The sequence below is a fragment of the Xenopus tropicalis genome, chromosome 2 (assembly GCF_000004195.4).
Source record: "Xenopus tropicalis strain Nigerian chromosome 2, UCB_Xtro_10.0, whole genome shotgun sequence".
NCBI lineage: Eukaryota > Metazoa > Chordata > Amphibia > Anura > Pipidae > Xenopus > Xenopus tropicalis.
The window spans coordinates 57,943,196-57,959,123 of record NC_030678.2 but is presented as its reverse complement, the minus strand read 5'-3'; the positions used below and the strand labels follow the sequence as shown (position 1 = coordinate 57,959,123).

Sequence of the window (15,928 nt, the reverse complement as noted above, 5' to 3'; positions counted from 1 at the left end):
GTGCATGGGTGGCAAGAACAGGCCAGATCTGGCAGTGTATGGCCACCTTAACTCTTAGAATAATCTTGGTGTCAGATGATGGCTTATCAACACAAATATATTTATTTTTGGAGAGCTTTTTTTTGGAAAGCATTTGGAGGAGATCAGTTGCCTGCTGAAGCAAAGATTTATCATGGGCAACTAATCTCCTCGTCTGCAGTCACCCTTAAAGAAACACACAGTGTGTATCAATGAAAGGTAACTGTACATTATATTTAACATTATTGTTAAAGTCGCTTTCATTTTTTGGCTTTGATTAAATATGTAACAATATGCTCGAGTAAGAAATTGTTTTTGTATTTTTTTGCCTCTGCAAAAAACACTGAGAATTGTCTATGAAACATCTGGAAGAATCTCTGTGGTTTGGAACAAGCAAGTAGTTCTGTACTTAAAGTCTAGACATCTTGAGTTTTGGCACAGCAGTCATCGTAGGCTTTGTACAGAGACAAACTACAAAACACTTCTGAGTGGAACAGTATAAAAATATAGAGATTTCATGTTACAAAGTGGTTTGTTTTGCTCTATGTGTAGAAAATAATAATAATTTGTTGCACCACTCACCCATGAAAACAAAGCCAGCATGCATGCTTGTTTTAATTATTTCAAAAGTACTCCTAAAGAGTGCTGTATTATGTATAACTGTACCTGATTACTTTCTAATTAATTTTATAATGCTCTTTCTTGCAGATCACAGGAGTTATCCTTCTAGCAGTAGGTGTTTGGGGAAAGCTCACTTTAGGCACCTACATCTCTCTCATTGCTGAAAACTCTACAAATGCCCCCTATGTCCTTATTGGAACTGGAACAACAATCATTGTCTTTGGCCTTTTCGGGTGCTTTGCTACCTGTCGTGGGAGCCCATGGATGCTAAAACTGGTACAATAATGTATTCCTTGAAATAAAAAACTGTATGGTAACCTGCACTACTTAAAGCACCAGTAAAATGAATTACTAATAGAAAGATTTAAGCTCTCTTCACCTCTTGTATCAGTTATTGATTGCTTTATATGTTATTCTGTATGTCCAATATACGGAACCCACTTATTGTACAGCGCTGCGGAATATGTTGGCGCTTTATAAATAAATGTTAATAATAATAATAATAATTATATCTTTTAACTCGTATAGGGGTCAGTACATGTTGGGTCAAAATGAAAGAATTGAATTGAAAAGCCAATTTTTTCACAATCATCCCTGTTGTTATGCAATATGCAGAGAGATAGAAATGCTTAAAGCAAAAGGGAGATTTTGAGCATTTTTTTGTCCAGGCATTTTGTAGCTGTGTGTATGTGGGGGTTGTTTTCTATTCAAACTGAAAGGGAATGGCTGTTAAGCATGGTGCTACCTTTTCAAAACACTCAAAATTGTCCCATCTGCCCATATTTATGTGGGGGTGGTATTTTTATTCAACATTTTATCAAATGGTTTTATTTTAACTTGTGCACTGTATTTACACATTGAATGTATAATACATTTTTAATGTAAAATTTTGCTTTGCAGTATGCTATGTTTTTATCCCTGGTGTTCTTGGCTGAATTGATTGCTGGCATATCTGGATTTGTGTTTCGCCATGAGGTAAGTGAAAAAGAGATGCTTGTTATTGCAAGTGACAAAACCTTATTCCTTAAATCTTCCATTTTAAATGGTTTTATGAGTTTTTGTGCCTGTTAAAATGCAGCACACAGTGGGCTCATCCATACTTGGACTATGCACCACAAGCAAACCCTGTACACAGGCACCTAACAGCATGGGTACAATAAGAATATAAGTAAAGATAAAGATGTAGTGAGGTAAAGTGGAATGAAGTGGAGTAGTATTTTGTTATCCTTAAGTATAAGTTATTCTTTGCTTCACTGGGTACATTATTATAATATGAACAGGGGAGGAGCAAGTTCTGTTACAGGGGAGAGTGGTTTAAGAGGCCAGTTAATAGTAAGTCCACATAACATAAGAGCATGGTTGAAAAATGGACAGATATTTGGAATTGTATGTAGTAAAAGCTACAAGTTTTGGCAGTGTTGAAGAACCCTTTAAGGAAAGGAAATCACCAACCCATAGGAACAAATAAAAACAAAGCATAACCTCTCTGGTTTTATACAAAGGTTGTCTGTACAACTGGAGAAAAAAAAGAATCAAGTTAGCTGGGTCATCTGAAACACTTGAAGTAGAAACAGGCCAGTCAAGCATGCAAAAGTCAGGCAAGCGAACATAAAATGAAAAAGAAAAGGGTAAAAAAACAAGATTGTTTTTTAAATATTAAAGTAATTAAGATATGAGATATAAATGCTCAGACTGCTGTTAAGTTTCCCTCATATTAATGTAATGTATAGTGAATAATATGCCCCCTATTGTAAAATAAATTGAAATAAGTCATCAAAGAGTTCCACAAGTGCTTTTGTACAGGTCATGGAACACTAAGGTGACTTCTAATATCCTTATATTTTCCAACACGGGGGGTACATTATTTCTAATAAAGCAAGTTTTAGTGGGTCATGTGACACAAATCACATCACTAAGCACCATTTATATTATATGCTAAAGATCATTCCAAGCAGATTACAGTCTTAACACGGAATGAGAATTTTGAAATAAGGAAGAAGAGATATTGCTGATGTATGCAGGATAATCAAATAATGTGTTCACAATATAAATGTATGCAATATTATTTGAAAAAATTAGTGTGCTTGCCATGTCTTTGTCTCTTGAGAAACCTCTACACAAGAACCCACAGTCATTACAGAAAATTAAAAAAACAGATTTGTAAAACCGCTAGATAAGGCTATAAAATATCGCCATACTTCTTCAGTCTATATGAAGAGAAGCAAGGTTGGAGGAAAGATCATAGAGGATTTAAGATTTGTGGAAAGAGCATCAACAACCTTCTATATGCTAATGATTCCCTTGAAGGCCCTTTTAAAGGAAAGTATAAAGGAAAAGACAGACAATTTAAGAGTTGACGGAGAAGAAGTACGCTGAACATATAATGAGACATGCGTGATTGCTGGAAGATGATCAAGGATTCAAGATCTGTGGAAGGAATATTAACAATACTTTGTATGCTAATATCACACTTGAAGACCCTTATAAGAAAAGTTTAAAGAGTAGTCAGGCAATTGTAGCGTTTGCCATCTTTCATCAGTTATTATCAAAGGATTTGACAGTCAAATAATATGACAGAATGCCAGTTGGTAGAAATAGGATGAGGTCTATAAATATACTGAGGTATCCACAGAATCAAAGATTAGGACTGGGATATGGTATTTTCTGTGAAGATTTATGGGTGTGAAAGGTAGACAATGAAGATTGTTAGGAAACGTGTTGATGCTTTTAAACTTTGGTGTTGGTGATAACATTTGAAAATACAGCAGATAGTAAGTAAAACAAAGAATAAATATGTGACTACACCATGCTTGACCTGAAGCTATATTATACTAGACAGATTATGGGAAGACCCAGAAACTTTGTTGGGGGCCTCCATAATTAAAATGCACATGTTCACTGCGCATGTCTTTATTTTGAACAAAGGAACAGATAGCAGTGGGTTAATGTATGTATGATCTTGCAGCCAACACAACAAGATACTACAAAAGTCTCCTCACATATTGTTAGCCATTGATGGATGAATCGTTCTATAAAACAATCTGTTAGCCAATAAGATCATTCATAGGGTGGCAAAAAAATCTGCCCAGGTATAGCCAGCTTTAGCCAGTGTCATATTCATTTGCATTTCTATAAAGACCTGTCCCACTTTGTTTAGTAGTTTATATTTTGCTTCCCTGTATCTAAAAAAAAAGGGACAAATTGGGTTAATGTTGAATTTCAGATGTTTCCTGTGATATGTTGGCATTTAGCTTTGTCTTTTACAGAAGAGCATATTAGAGATTACAAAGTAATCTATTCCAGATATTCAAGAGAGTGTACCAAAATGACTTGTGAATTCCTGCTCAAGTATTGTGGCAACTAAATTGGGCCACAGTTATTATTAATATGGGGGGGGGGCGGGGGTTAATTTTCTACCCACAGCATTTTCTCAGAGCCTCCCAATACATACATGTATACGCTCGGCAAGAATATTTGCTTTTCTTCCTCTTCTTGCACACTACTCCACCTAGTGGATGAATGGTTTTATACTATGAAACATTTGGCACCGTGCAAGACTTAAGCTCTCCCTTAGGTATCATTCACTACTCTTTTTATCCTTTCTTATAAATGATTGTAATATAATTAACATGACCTCAAATTTGTGTAAAGTATTAGTACATTCGTTTAATAGTAAATTCTCTATCAACTCTTTAAAAATTAAGCAGGGTCTTAAACCTTTTATTTACAGTATATATTAGTTTATTATAATGATTCTAACTGTACTACATATACAGCAGATTGAAAATACAGGTGAATCTTGTTTTGTAGTTACGATAAAAAGGCCATTATTAACAGGCTTGTACACCTTTATGTTTTAGCACTGAAAGGGAATTCAGTGAGGGTTTCATTCCAATTGTAATTTTGGGCTGAACTTTCAGAGTCTGCTTTAATTGGCAGAGATAAAAATATTGCAAATTGATTTTTAGAAACTTTGAAAGCCAAAATAATATACCTGTGTGGTACCAAGTGTTGTGTTAATGGGACTTGAAGCCTTATTTGCCCTAAAGGTTGCTGTGTTGGTCAGCCGTTTTCCCTAATCTATGGGTTGAGGATTACCATAGTAACCTGGAAAGATGTAAATTATAAGATACTATGTGTATATTTTTTATCTGTAGTCCCATTGACAAGCTCAGCATTTTGTTCTGTTAATCCTTTGGTGCTTAAGAATGGCAGCACAAGCTAATCACAGCCTATTTGCATGTTATTGTCCAGATCAAGGACACTTTCCTGCGGACATATACTGAAGCCATACAGAACTACAATGGCAATGATGAAAGGAGTCAAGCTGTTGATGATGTGCAGCGCAGTGTAAGTAATCTCAGATGCCTTAAGGGTGTTTCTCACTTTATATTCTATTCCTCGCAAATGTAATCTAAAACATCTCCCTTTGTTCTAGTAGCTTAACGGATACATGCAAATGAAAATACATGCAAAAACAAGTCCATACAGGTGGTTAAGATGGCTGTGATTGGTATAGCTTATGATCTAATAGCATGAACACTTTCCCTGCCATATAGCCCATGAGCGTTACATTGTGGCATCCTGGGGCATATCAGTGGTGACGTATACCCTTGATAATTAAGAGTGCAGGTATCAGCCTTAGCTGATATAAATACAACTTGTCCACCAGGTAGTTAACCCTTTAACCTACGTGCATCAGGCATAATTAACAGACTCCCAATGCAATCCCCCGTGCCACTGATTAAACCCAACAGGAACAAATTTCTGCTTCCTCGATCCCATAAGGCCACTCAGCCTCAGCAATAGCGAGCTGACCAGAGCAGCAAAGGCATATAATGACTTGTACAGTCATGTGATTACTGGCAGAAGAGTGCTGTCAGCTGGGGCCACCTACAGAATTTTAATAGGTGGTCTTACCTGTCTTTTAATGCTATTTATGCTTTTATTTTTTTTTTTGTATTTTTAATTCTCTCTTTGCTCTTAGTTGAGGTGCTGCGGGGTGCAGTATTATACAAACTGGACCACCAGCCTGTACTGGCATGACCATGGTTTCCCATCCAGCTGCTGTGCCAATACTAGTGATTGCAATCCACAAGATCTGCGCAACATGACTATCAATTTCACTAAAGTGAACCAGAGGGTATGTATCTCAGCAACAGGTGGTTAGCCAAAAGTGGCCTTTGCCATTAGGGGTTTATGGAAGTATCACTGACAAATTAAAGATTAAAATTAGCAGCAAGAGTTTTATTTTGTGATTAACTAGTTTGTTAACACTTGTTTGTCTGAGTGAGTGCAGTGTTCTGAAAGTTGCAGGTGCAGTTAGCAGTACTTTTTATCTTAGTGTGAACATAAGCTGTTTTAGTTTAAATTCCCAGTGTGCCATAGCTGTTAGAGATACATTTCACATCTTAGTGAGTTTACAAACTGTGGTTTTGTCCATTCTGCTTGCCACAATGTTTTACCCATTCTGGGGTACAACTGGTAAAACTAACTTTTACAATGTTGCAAACAGTGTCAATTTGGGCTTCATATTTTTATTTGTACTGGTTTTTTAATTATTTAGGGAAGTATTTATTAACATTAGAGACAAACTTTACCTGTGGTGTTGCCCATAACAAACAATCAGATCTTTGCTTTTGTTTTCTAGCTGGCTGTTTATCTCAAATGTTAATAAATACTCCCCTTAGTTTTTATTTTTGTTCAGAAGCAATCTAGGTTGAAATTTCAGCAGCTATCTGGTTGCTAGTGTCCAATGTACCCTAGCAACCAAGCAGTGGCTTTAAATGAGAGACTGGAAGCTGAATAGAAAGAGAAGTAATAAAATTTAAAAATAAATTGTTGCCTCACATAAAAAAAATTTTTTGGCTGCAGGAGTCTGTGATACCCCTTTGAAAGCTAGAAAGAGGCAAATAATCAAAACATATTTTTAAAAAATGAAGCCCAATTGAAAGGGTGCTAAGAATAGGACATTCTGTATAATCCTAAAAGTTAACTTAAAGGTGAACTACCTTTTCAACTGCTTACTTGGAGGTTCTGCTTCTTTAAACCTATTCTTCTAGGCCCAAAATATCATAGGTTTACTCCTTCATATCATAAACCTTTTCAGAAATGTTTTGTATCCTTTTCTGTACAAGGACAAAGCAAAGTGGGCAAACTACTGTATTTAATGCATCTTAAGCATGCAATCACACTAAATCAAAACCTGCTGATCCCTAAGACTTTAAAAAATGCACCTTGCCCCAACACATTATAAATTAAGCAATTCTAATTTTAAAGGTTTTCTGTTATAGTTTGAATACAGTATACTGTATAAAGATACTCACTGCTCACAATCCTGAAAAATTTTAGATACGCTGCTTAAATCAGCTTTGAGACATATTCTCAGCTACCAGATGTTTGTTGTAATGTTTTTTTCTTCCTATAGGGATGCTATGAATTAGTGACAAGCTTTATGGAGACTAACATGGGCATTATAGCTGGTGTGGCTTTTGGAATAGCATTCTCACAGGTATGTATGGTGATTCAGGTTTGCTGATTGAATAAATTGACAAATCCTTGTACAAACTGGTGTTTTAATCACATAATATTCAGACTTGAAATCTGTGTTACTGCTTATTCATGTAGTGCTCTTCTTATTTATTTTCTAGCACTCTGCTCTCACTTGTTCAACATGAATGTGTTTGTGCAGAACAGGGCTTGTGCTGAACATACTTTTTGCCTAATGTTTAAATAACTAAAAATCTATGGATTTTGTTATTTCTTAACCTAAACATGTGAAGCTACTCCATGTTTGATCTATGTGAGGTAGATAGCGGGAAATAACAAAAACCATCGATCATTCATGTTTATAAAGCATGTTGGGCACATACCCTATTCATTGCAGTGATATGGAACAAAAAAAGTTGTTTATTGCATAAACAGCATTTTAACTTAAAGAAAAACTATACCCCAGAAAAATGTAGGTCTCTATAAAAATATATTGCATAAACAAGCTCATATGTAAAACTCTACTTCATCTAAATAAACCATATACATAAATATATAAATTTTTAGTAGTATGTGCTATTGGATAATCCTAAATAGAAAACTGCAATTTTAAGAATTAAGGGCCGCCTGGGATCATAGTTTTCACAGTGCACACAAACAAGCCAAGGCACACATACATGCTAGGCCCCATCAACCAATTAATGAACAGAGCTCTGCCTGTTGCTTCCACAATTCTTCTTGTTACAGTTAGAGCTGCATTATTTCTGGTCATGTGATCTCTGAGGGAGCACACAGCCCATCACAAAATGGTGGATCAAGGCAAAGTATGTAAAAGAGCAATAATTACGGATGTGTGTGTATATATATATATATATATATATATATATATATATATATAACTCAACAGTAGAAAGCACTCACAGCTACAGCATCAATCAGGTCAGTGATTTATTTCAGCATACCATCTACGCGTTTCGATCACCACAGGATCGTCATCAGGATGACGATCCTGTGGTGATCGAAACGCGTAGATGGTATGCTGAAATAAATCACTGACCTGATTGATGCTGTAGCTGTGAGTGCTTTCTACTGTTGAGTTTGATGCATTATTTTTGTCAGCACCCAGCCTGTGCCATATATATATATATATATATATATATATATATATATATATATATATATATATATATATATATATACACATTCCAGTTTGGCAAGATTCTTTAATAGGTCACTTAACATAATATAAATTATCTGTTGGTTAAGTATTTGTTCTGGGGTTTAGTTTTCCTTTAACAGAGCTATCCATATGCCACATGATGCGTTCCCCCTGCATTTGGAATGTGTTTGTCCTGCTCTTCCCTGTGGTGGAACACAGGAGAATGCTACCTCAGGGTAACGCAGGTCCAAATGCCCGTTTGTATGAGCCCTTACCTCCATTTGCTGATTACTTACTTATTTGCAGCAGGTGGAGAATTTAAAGCAAGGGTGCTAGGAAGGGAAACCATACAGTAATACACTGCAATGAGCTAGATTCCCCTGTCCCCTGGGTCCCCATGCTGGGCCTAATGTATGGTAGTTATGCCACTGAATACTATGCATAGATATTTGAAAAGTGCATATGATACTGGTGAATGTTGCATCATTCCCTTACTTTGGAAGAGAGTAGAGGGGAAAAGTGTTTTGCATAGGTACTACAGCTTGTTTTTCTGTAACTTGTAGTTTTTTTAAAAAGGCTAAAAGCAGGTAGTCATGTGTTTAAACTAGGATTTGCAATTACCTACTTAACCAAGCCTATTAAAACACTAGGGTTAATATATTTCATGGAAAAACAGATTAGCAAAGCCATAACTACGCCGTGGGTAAAACTGATGGGTATCACATGTGAAACTCATATATCTACCGTGAAAACCAGTTTAACTCAGAACTCAACTGTGTAAAATATAGTTCAGACACGTAAATCTTATCTTTCTAACACGTGCCCAATATATGCTGTCTACTGATTGTTACTTTGAGTTACTAGGCCTTGTTTGCTTCAAAATTTTTCATAGTTTGCCTTGCCATAAAAGTCCAAAACTAATGCCAACCTATAGGTACCACAAGTTTAATCTTAAATTTGGCCACACATAGCCCACATTCTGTTAATCTCATTGATTTGTTTTGTCCAGGGGCATACCATTATGTGCCTGGGCCCCCCCCACACCAGAGCCACATGTGTCATGTGCACTTTCCAGAGCGTAACTAGCGATGTGTACGTCTGGTGTAGGGTGGCTCAGAAAAAATGTGTTCTGCTGGGAAGCCCAGGCACATGATTGTACACCCCTGAACAATAGTTGCAGGAATCTGTGAGAATAAACAGAAGATTCCCTCTCCAACTTAACTGCAATGAAATATTTTAATGCTTTCCATGCCCTGCACCCCTCCTCAATAGGCCCACTGTGGCTGTGGGGTCTGCTTCCCTTTAGTTATGCCATTGCTATTGTCCTTGAGTGTAGCAAGTGTTTTGATTCAAACATAGCTAAAGCAAAAAACAAATGGGGGACAGTGCATGTAGTGACTGGCTAACCTGCAGGAATGGGCCACACCTCTGATTAACAAGTTGTCCAAAGAATTTAAATATTGGTAAAACCTGATGCTATCTGGCCTAAAAATGATATTCTGTTCTGTTATATGGATCAAATGCCACGTACATATCAGTAAAAATTACCTTTTATATCTGTACCTTGAGCCACCATTTTGTGGTATTCTTAACTGATAAGTGATTGCTGTCCTGGAGCATCTGCAGTGGAAGCCAGGACCAGTTTGGCTGGCAAATTGTCCATGAGTCAGAAACTGGATCTCAAGTGGACGACCCCCCCCCCCGTGGAGTTACAATAAAGAGATTATTCAGGGTATAAACCAACACAGTTTGGTTGGTGGCAGATGAGTTTATTGCCAGAGACAATCAATATGCAGGTCTATTGCAATATACTCACACACAGATAGTAGTATGATAGTAGTACTCTGAGGACAGCAAAGAGAAGATGCATACCGGTTTATCCCACCTCCTTTAGAGTCTGGGCAGGGTAAATGCACCTGGTCAGCTTGGCACTCCTATAGAAGCAGTCTGGATAGATACCTCAGTCCTCAGGTTGAATACTTCTAAAGTCCTACAGCTGACTGTGGATCAGGGTTTAGATACTGCTATGTCTTAACTGTGGCCCTATGCTGAGGCAACATTGCCTGTATCGAAGGATACTTCCAGCTACTTTCCTTGGTGGAGCCAATACTTCTCTTGCTTCCTTCCCTCTCTATCTCACTTTCCTAGAAAGTGCTCCACAAGAGTAACTATCTAACTAATCCTCGTTCACTGGGTCCCTGTCCCTGACTTCACTAGTGTATAAGATGATAACTCTAGGGTAAAGTGTGGCTTTACTGCGGCCTTGTTGATCCCAGGCTCAGTGGACCTTCACCTGAGACACAGAGGCAGCCAAAGAGACACACCCTCCTGCTAAACACTATATTGGAGTGCAAGAGGCGTGGTCAACCCAAATAACCAATAAGGCCTCTATGGTTTAAAGCCATAGAGGCAGTTTAACCCTATGGTCCCTATAATTCCTTGGACTAAAAATTAATATCTTTATTGGAGCTCCGTATAGATTCTCCCTGGCCCCTGTGTTTCAAATGAGAGGTAGGCATGTCCTAATAGTTCTTGCCAGAAGCACAATAGGAGGGGCATAGTCAATCACAGCCCTGCAGTCACACAAGCAAAGAGAGGCTTCAGTCCCCTATGAGGTCCCACTAGTTGCTGATTGGTTCCTATCCTACAATGCAAGTGCAGCCCCCCCCCCCCTTCCACAGCCTGGGAAATGAGGCAGCAGGAAGTTGAACAGATGGGCAGGACTAGTAGGGATTTTGCAGAAATTTTCAATAAGTCAGTTGAAACTCTACATTTTCAGCACATTTCTTTTATATTTAGAGCAGAATAAACTTATAAATAAACTTATAGATTGTTGTTATATCTGGTACGTTAGAATATTCTCGCATGGTGTAAGGATATAGCCGCAGATTTATATAGCACACAGTACATTAATAACAGATGCACGGGCCTGTTTATGGTTAATTAATTGGATTACTGGATGTATTGCGCGCAAGACTGACTTTATATTAGTCCACTAGAAGCTGGAAGTGTTGTGCAGCTAAATACCTCAAACATCTTATGTGGCTTCACTTTCACTTATTACTCAAGTGACTGCAAATATTCTCTCAGTTTGCAGCACTGCTGTTAGTGATGGTGCAGTAAGTGAAATGTGGCTGAATTTAACTAGACTATTTGCCCATATATTCAGCTACAATCAATTCCACACTATTTAAATCACTGAGGCAAAACCTTACATATCTGCCTCATAGACAGAGTAAGCAAAATGTTAATCATCCACTAGAATGCTTCACTGCCCAGACAATTTACATGGTTATAAAAAAAAAAAAAAAGGTTAAGTAAACCTCAGCACACGAAGCCACAGTTTAATTTTTTTTCACTCTGCAGAACCTCTGCAAACCAGCTCTATTTTGCTGGCAACAAGGCAATTGAATCTATGAATATGGATTCATGCAACTTAGTTTCCATCAAGTACAAGGTGCTGTTTTATTATTACAGAGAAAAAGGAAATCATTAAAACAATTATTTGCTGAAATAGAATTCCATAGAAAATGGCAATGCAGTATTTCAGAGCTGTCTGAATAATCTTGCACCAACAAAACTCCAGGCAAGGCGGCACCCACCAGGAATGAAAAGAGGCAGGACACCTACTTCCTCACCAGGGATTTTGTATAACAAAAACAATATTTGTGACTTCTGAGGAAGTGGCTGGGTGGTGCCACAAAATGTATTAAAGGAGATGGAAAGGTTGGCGTGTGACCAGTTTTAGTCATTTCCCTGCGGGGGGGGCAAATGCCAGGCACCCCCCGGTGATTATTATAATCACTTACTTGATACCCTGGGGCAGCGCTCCTAGTAACTAATAACTGTACTAGCCTGGGGTACTGTTGGAAAAGTCTTCTTGACAGTCTTCTTGACTTTTTCTTCTTCTCATCTGGGCTGACACATGCGTAGTACAGTGAAGTTTTCAACCACCAGAAGCACTGGCCCTGGGTATCATGTAAGGGATTATAATAACTTGGGGGTGCATAACATTTTGGTATCCCCCATTCCCACCCCCAGTTATTATCTTTCTTTTCTTTTCTTTTATTAGTAGTCAGTCCCTGCAAATGCAACACCCAGTCTCATATGTTATAAAAGCACCTAAACAATACGTTAACCCAACAAAATCCCAGTAACCAAACTGAAAACCTTGATTACATTTACAAAACGTCCAAAATATTTACAAGATCCTCAAAAACTCCCTTCAAAAGCATTTTATGTCCCATATGTTTGGGAACTGACTGTGTATGGGTACACTGTGGCTCTACTAGGGTTTTGTAAACTTTATAGTACACTTGTGCATACTATTATTGAGGTGAAACATGTATTGGAATTTAAGTGGTGGTCCAGTAAATACTTGAGTTATTGTGGCTCATAATTCCTAATTTAGACATTATGTAAAAATAATTATGTAATGTGAATATTGTATGTATAAAATATAATATACAATATTGTTGGCACAAGGGGGAAGTGACAGGCTGGTAACTAAGCTACAAGCTCTCAGGGTTCATTAGTGATGTGAAGTGATAAGTGTAGCAAGATACACACTGTAGGAAATATATTTGAAATTTTTTTCATTAAAAAACTTTAGTCAAAATTGTATTTTCAGTTTTAGTTTGATGTTTTCCAGCTTTTTTGGGAAACCATCCTAAATATTCTTTAGGATGTAGAGGGCACTGTGTGTATGGGTGTCTGAGTGTAGAAATCTAACACCCAGATAAAATGAGAACTTCATATAAATGATTTATTCCATAGGGAATAACCACTTTAGTTCTGTGCCCATTCACCCAATCACCGTCTCTCAACTCACTTCCTATTCCAAGGAGAGTTCTGTCAAATATGGGAAACAGTGGGACGATCTGAATATATTACCAAAAAAAGGACGACCTGTAAAGCTTTTGAGCATGAATTTAAATGCTGTTTTACATTGTTCTGCGAATCCTGTAAATTATTCAGATATCTACAGAATAAAAAGCCTCTGTTCTTGAGTATAGGTCTAATATGTGTGTGCTCTTTTTTATCTTGCAGCTGATTGGAATGTTGTTGGCTTGCTGTCTTTCTCGGTTTATAACTGCAAATCAGTATGAGATGGTGTAACAAGGTAAATTCTTTTATTACGCTCTTTTTAACTATCAAGATTCAAATCAGTGTTTTCTTTAATATCAACTTTTGCTTTGTCACTGCTGATGGAGGTCATAACTTTTTATTATTCTTTATTTATTGTATAGGCTATGTAGATTGATATACATTGAGCCATTTTCACCCTTATTACTGTATAAAATGAAAAGATACAAATACAAGATTTAAAAGAAAATTATACCCCTAGAATGAATACTTATATTATTAATAACAGTTTATATCAAATTAAGTGGCCTGTTAATGAATCTTACCAAACTGTTACATATATATATATATATATATATATATATATCCGTAAATATTGCCATTTTACATCTTTTCCCTTGAGCCACAGTTTTGTGATGAGCTGTGTGCTCCCTCACATATCAGATGACCAGAAATAATGCAGCTTTAACCGTAACAGGGAGTAGTGTGGAAAGGCAGAACTTTGTTCATTAATTGGCTGATGTGAATGTGAATCCTATGATCCCAGGAGACGGCCCTTATGTACTTAAAATGGAAAATTTTTATTTAGAATTACACAATGACACATACTAATAAAGAAGTATAGTTTTATGAAAATTGTTGATTAGGATGAAGCAATAGATTTTTAAAGTTACATTATTCGGTGGTATAGTTTTTCTTTAAAGGGCACCTGTCACCTAAAAAATTTTTTTCCACCAAAGGTGCCTCTAACAATGTCATTATTTGTCCACCACTGACTGTGCTCAGGGACAAAACAACACCCTCTGCATGTGGAATTAACCCCAGGGCCCTGGCAGAAGGAATAAAAAATTGTGTTATACTTGGAATTGGGTCTGTGCTCCAAGAGTACATACATTACCACTGTGATATACTATTAAACGAATATGTTTCAGGCTTAAAATGTTGCTAATAACCTTTTTATTCTGACACTCATAAATCATTAAATAATAATTAGCATTTGGCACTAAAAGTGCAAATATTATCATTATGATGTTATTGTCTAGCCTTAAGTCATTGCTTTGTTTCTTACTGTTGCATTTTTTTCCCTATAGGTGGCGCTAGTTTACAGAGCGCAATAAAGGAATCAAACAGAGGATCATTGAAGAATGTTAGAGAACTCATTCACCTAGCACTCTGTGTTCCCTACTATATACCATTTTGTAGTGTATCCATCCACTGACACAACTGTGCCATGACAAGTAGCCTACGTAGTGTCTAACCACACACTTCCTCATGGAAGGCTTTTCGTATGATGGCACTGGACGTGTGTTCTTATTCATAAAGTTTTAGTATTTGATAATTCATTAACTGCCTCGACTTGGCTGTGCATGCAGTGGCTGCAAAAAAGGGACAAACACTCCCTTACCAATGGTTTATTAAATGTCCCACACATTTATATAAATCCATACATGAGGAAACAAATATATTGAATTTTTTATATACATATATTTATTTACAAGGCGTACTTAACATTTTCTTTCTTTACCACTTGCGGTTTTCATGTAAGAAGAAAAAAAATCTGTGATACGACAATACTTGAAGAGTAATGTTCTAAATATGTTGTGCTTTTCACAGGATCCATGCTGCCTAATATTAGACTGCAGCATGGACGCTCCTCCTGTGCCATTTGCCTATTGCTTCTATCATTGTCTAGTAGTGGATTTGGCATCAGAATCAGAACCTGTGTTTCACTGTTACAGAACTGTTGTTGCTTGCTGTGCGGCCAGTGTAATAATGCTTCTTTTTAATCCTTAGTGTACAACTAATCTGAATTGTGCTGTAATGCTACTTCTTTTTGTCTATGTTCCTTTCTCTCCCCTTTCTTTGCTTTGGAAGTGCAACAACCAAATAATACTTTGAGATAAGTGTGAAACCAGTATAGGTAAGGACAGAAGGCTGAAAGACTGAAAACTTTTTAAAGACAAAGAAAACTGATTTTTTTTTTTTTATATAATGTCTCCACCTAGCATGCTGGGAAAAAAACAATGCTTTGATATTGTGAGCATTTGTGAAATATATATTAATAAACTGAACTATGACCGAGAGTTGCCTTTTTGTGTTTTTACTCGCAGGCCTGCACATTAAAGGGGTTGTTCATCTTTAAATTAACTTTTAGTGTTATGTAGTAATTGTGACATTTTGCAATTGGTCTTCATTTTGCAGTTTTTGAATTATTTAGCTTTTTGTTCAGGCTCTCCATATTGGAATTTCAGCAGCTATCAGGTTGCTAGGGCCCAATTTAACCTAGCAACCAGACAGTGGTTTGAAAGAAAGACAGAAATATGAATAGATGAGGGCCTAAATAGAAAGAAAAGTAATAAAAAGTAACAATACAATTGTAGCCTAACACAGCTGGTGGGGTCAGTGACCCCCATTTGAAAGCTGAAAGGAGTCAGAAGTCATAAATAGCATTAACAGGCAAAATCAGAAGCTAAGTCTAATAATTACAGCTTGGATCCTGGTGACCTTCATCAATGGTAGTTTCTTATAGTATGTAATTTAAAGGTAATTTTCAGC

At 36.9% G+C, this 15,928-nt stretch overlaps 1 protein-coding gene across 1 annotated transcript in view; it reads left to right on the top strand.

The window, feature by feature from the left end:
* The window catches only part of tspan7 (tetraspanin 7), a 49,816-nt gene extending 34,362 nt beyond the window's left edge, over positions 1-15,454 (top strand). The window contains 7 exon segments of the mRNA NM_204019.1: positions 727-915; positions 1,540-1,614; positions 4,894-4,989; positions 5,627-5,782; positions 7,067-7,150; positions 13,337-13,409; positions 14,464-15,454. Coding sequence (NP_989350.1) covers positions 727-915; positions 1,540-1,614; positions 4,894-4,989; positions 5,627-5,782; positions 7,067-7,150; positions 13,337-13,405 — 669 coding nt within the window. The 3' untranslated portion in view covers positions 13,406-13,409; positions 14,464-15,454.
* The last annotated feature ends 474 nt before the right edge of the window (positions 15,455-15,928 follow it).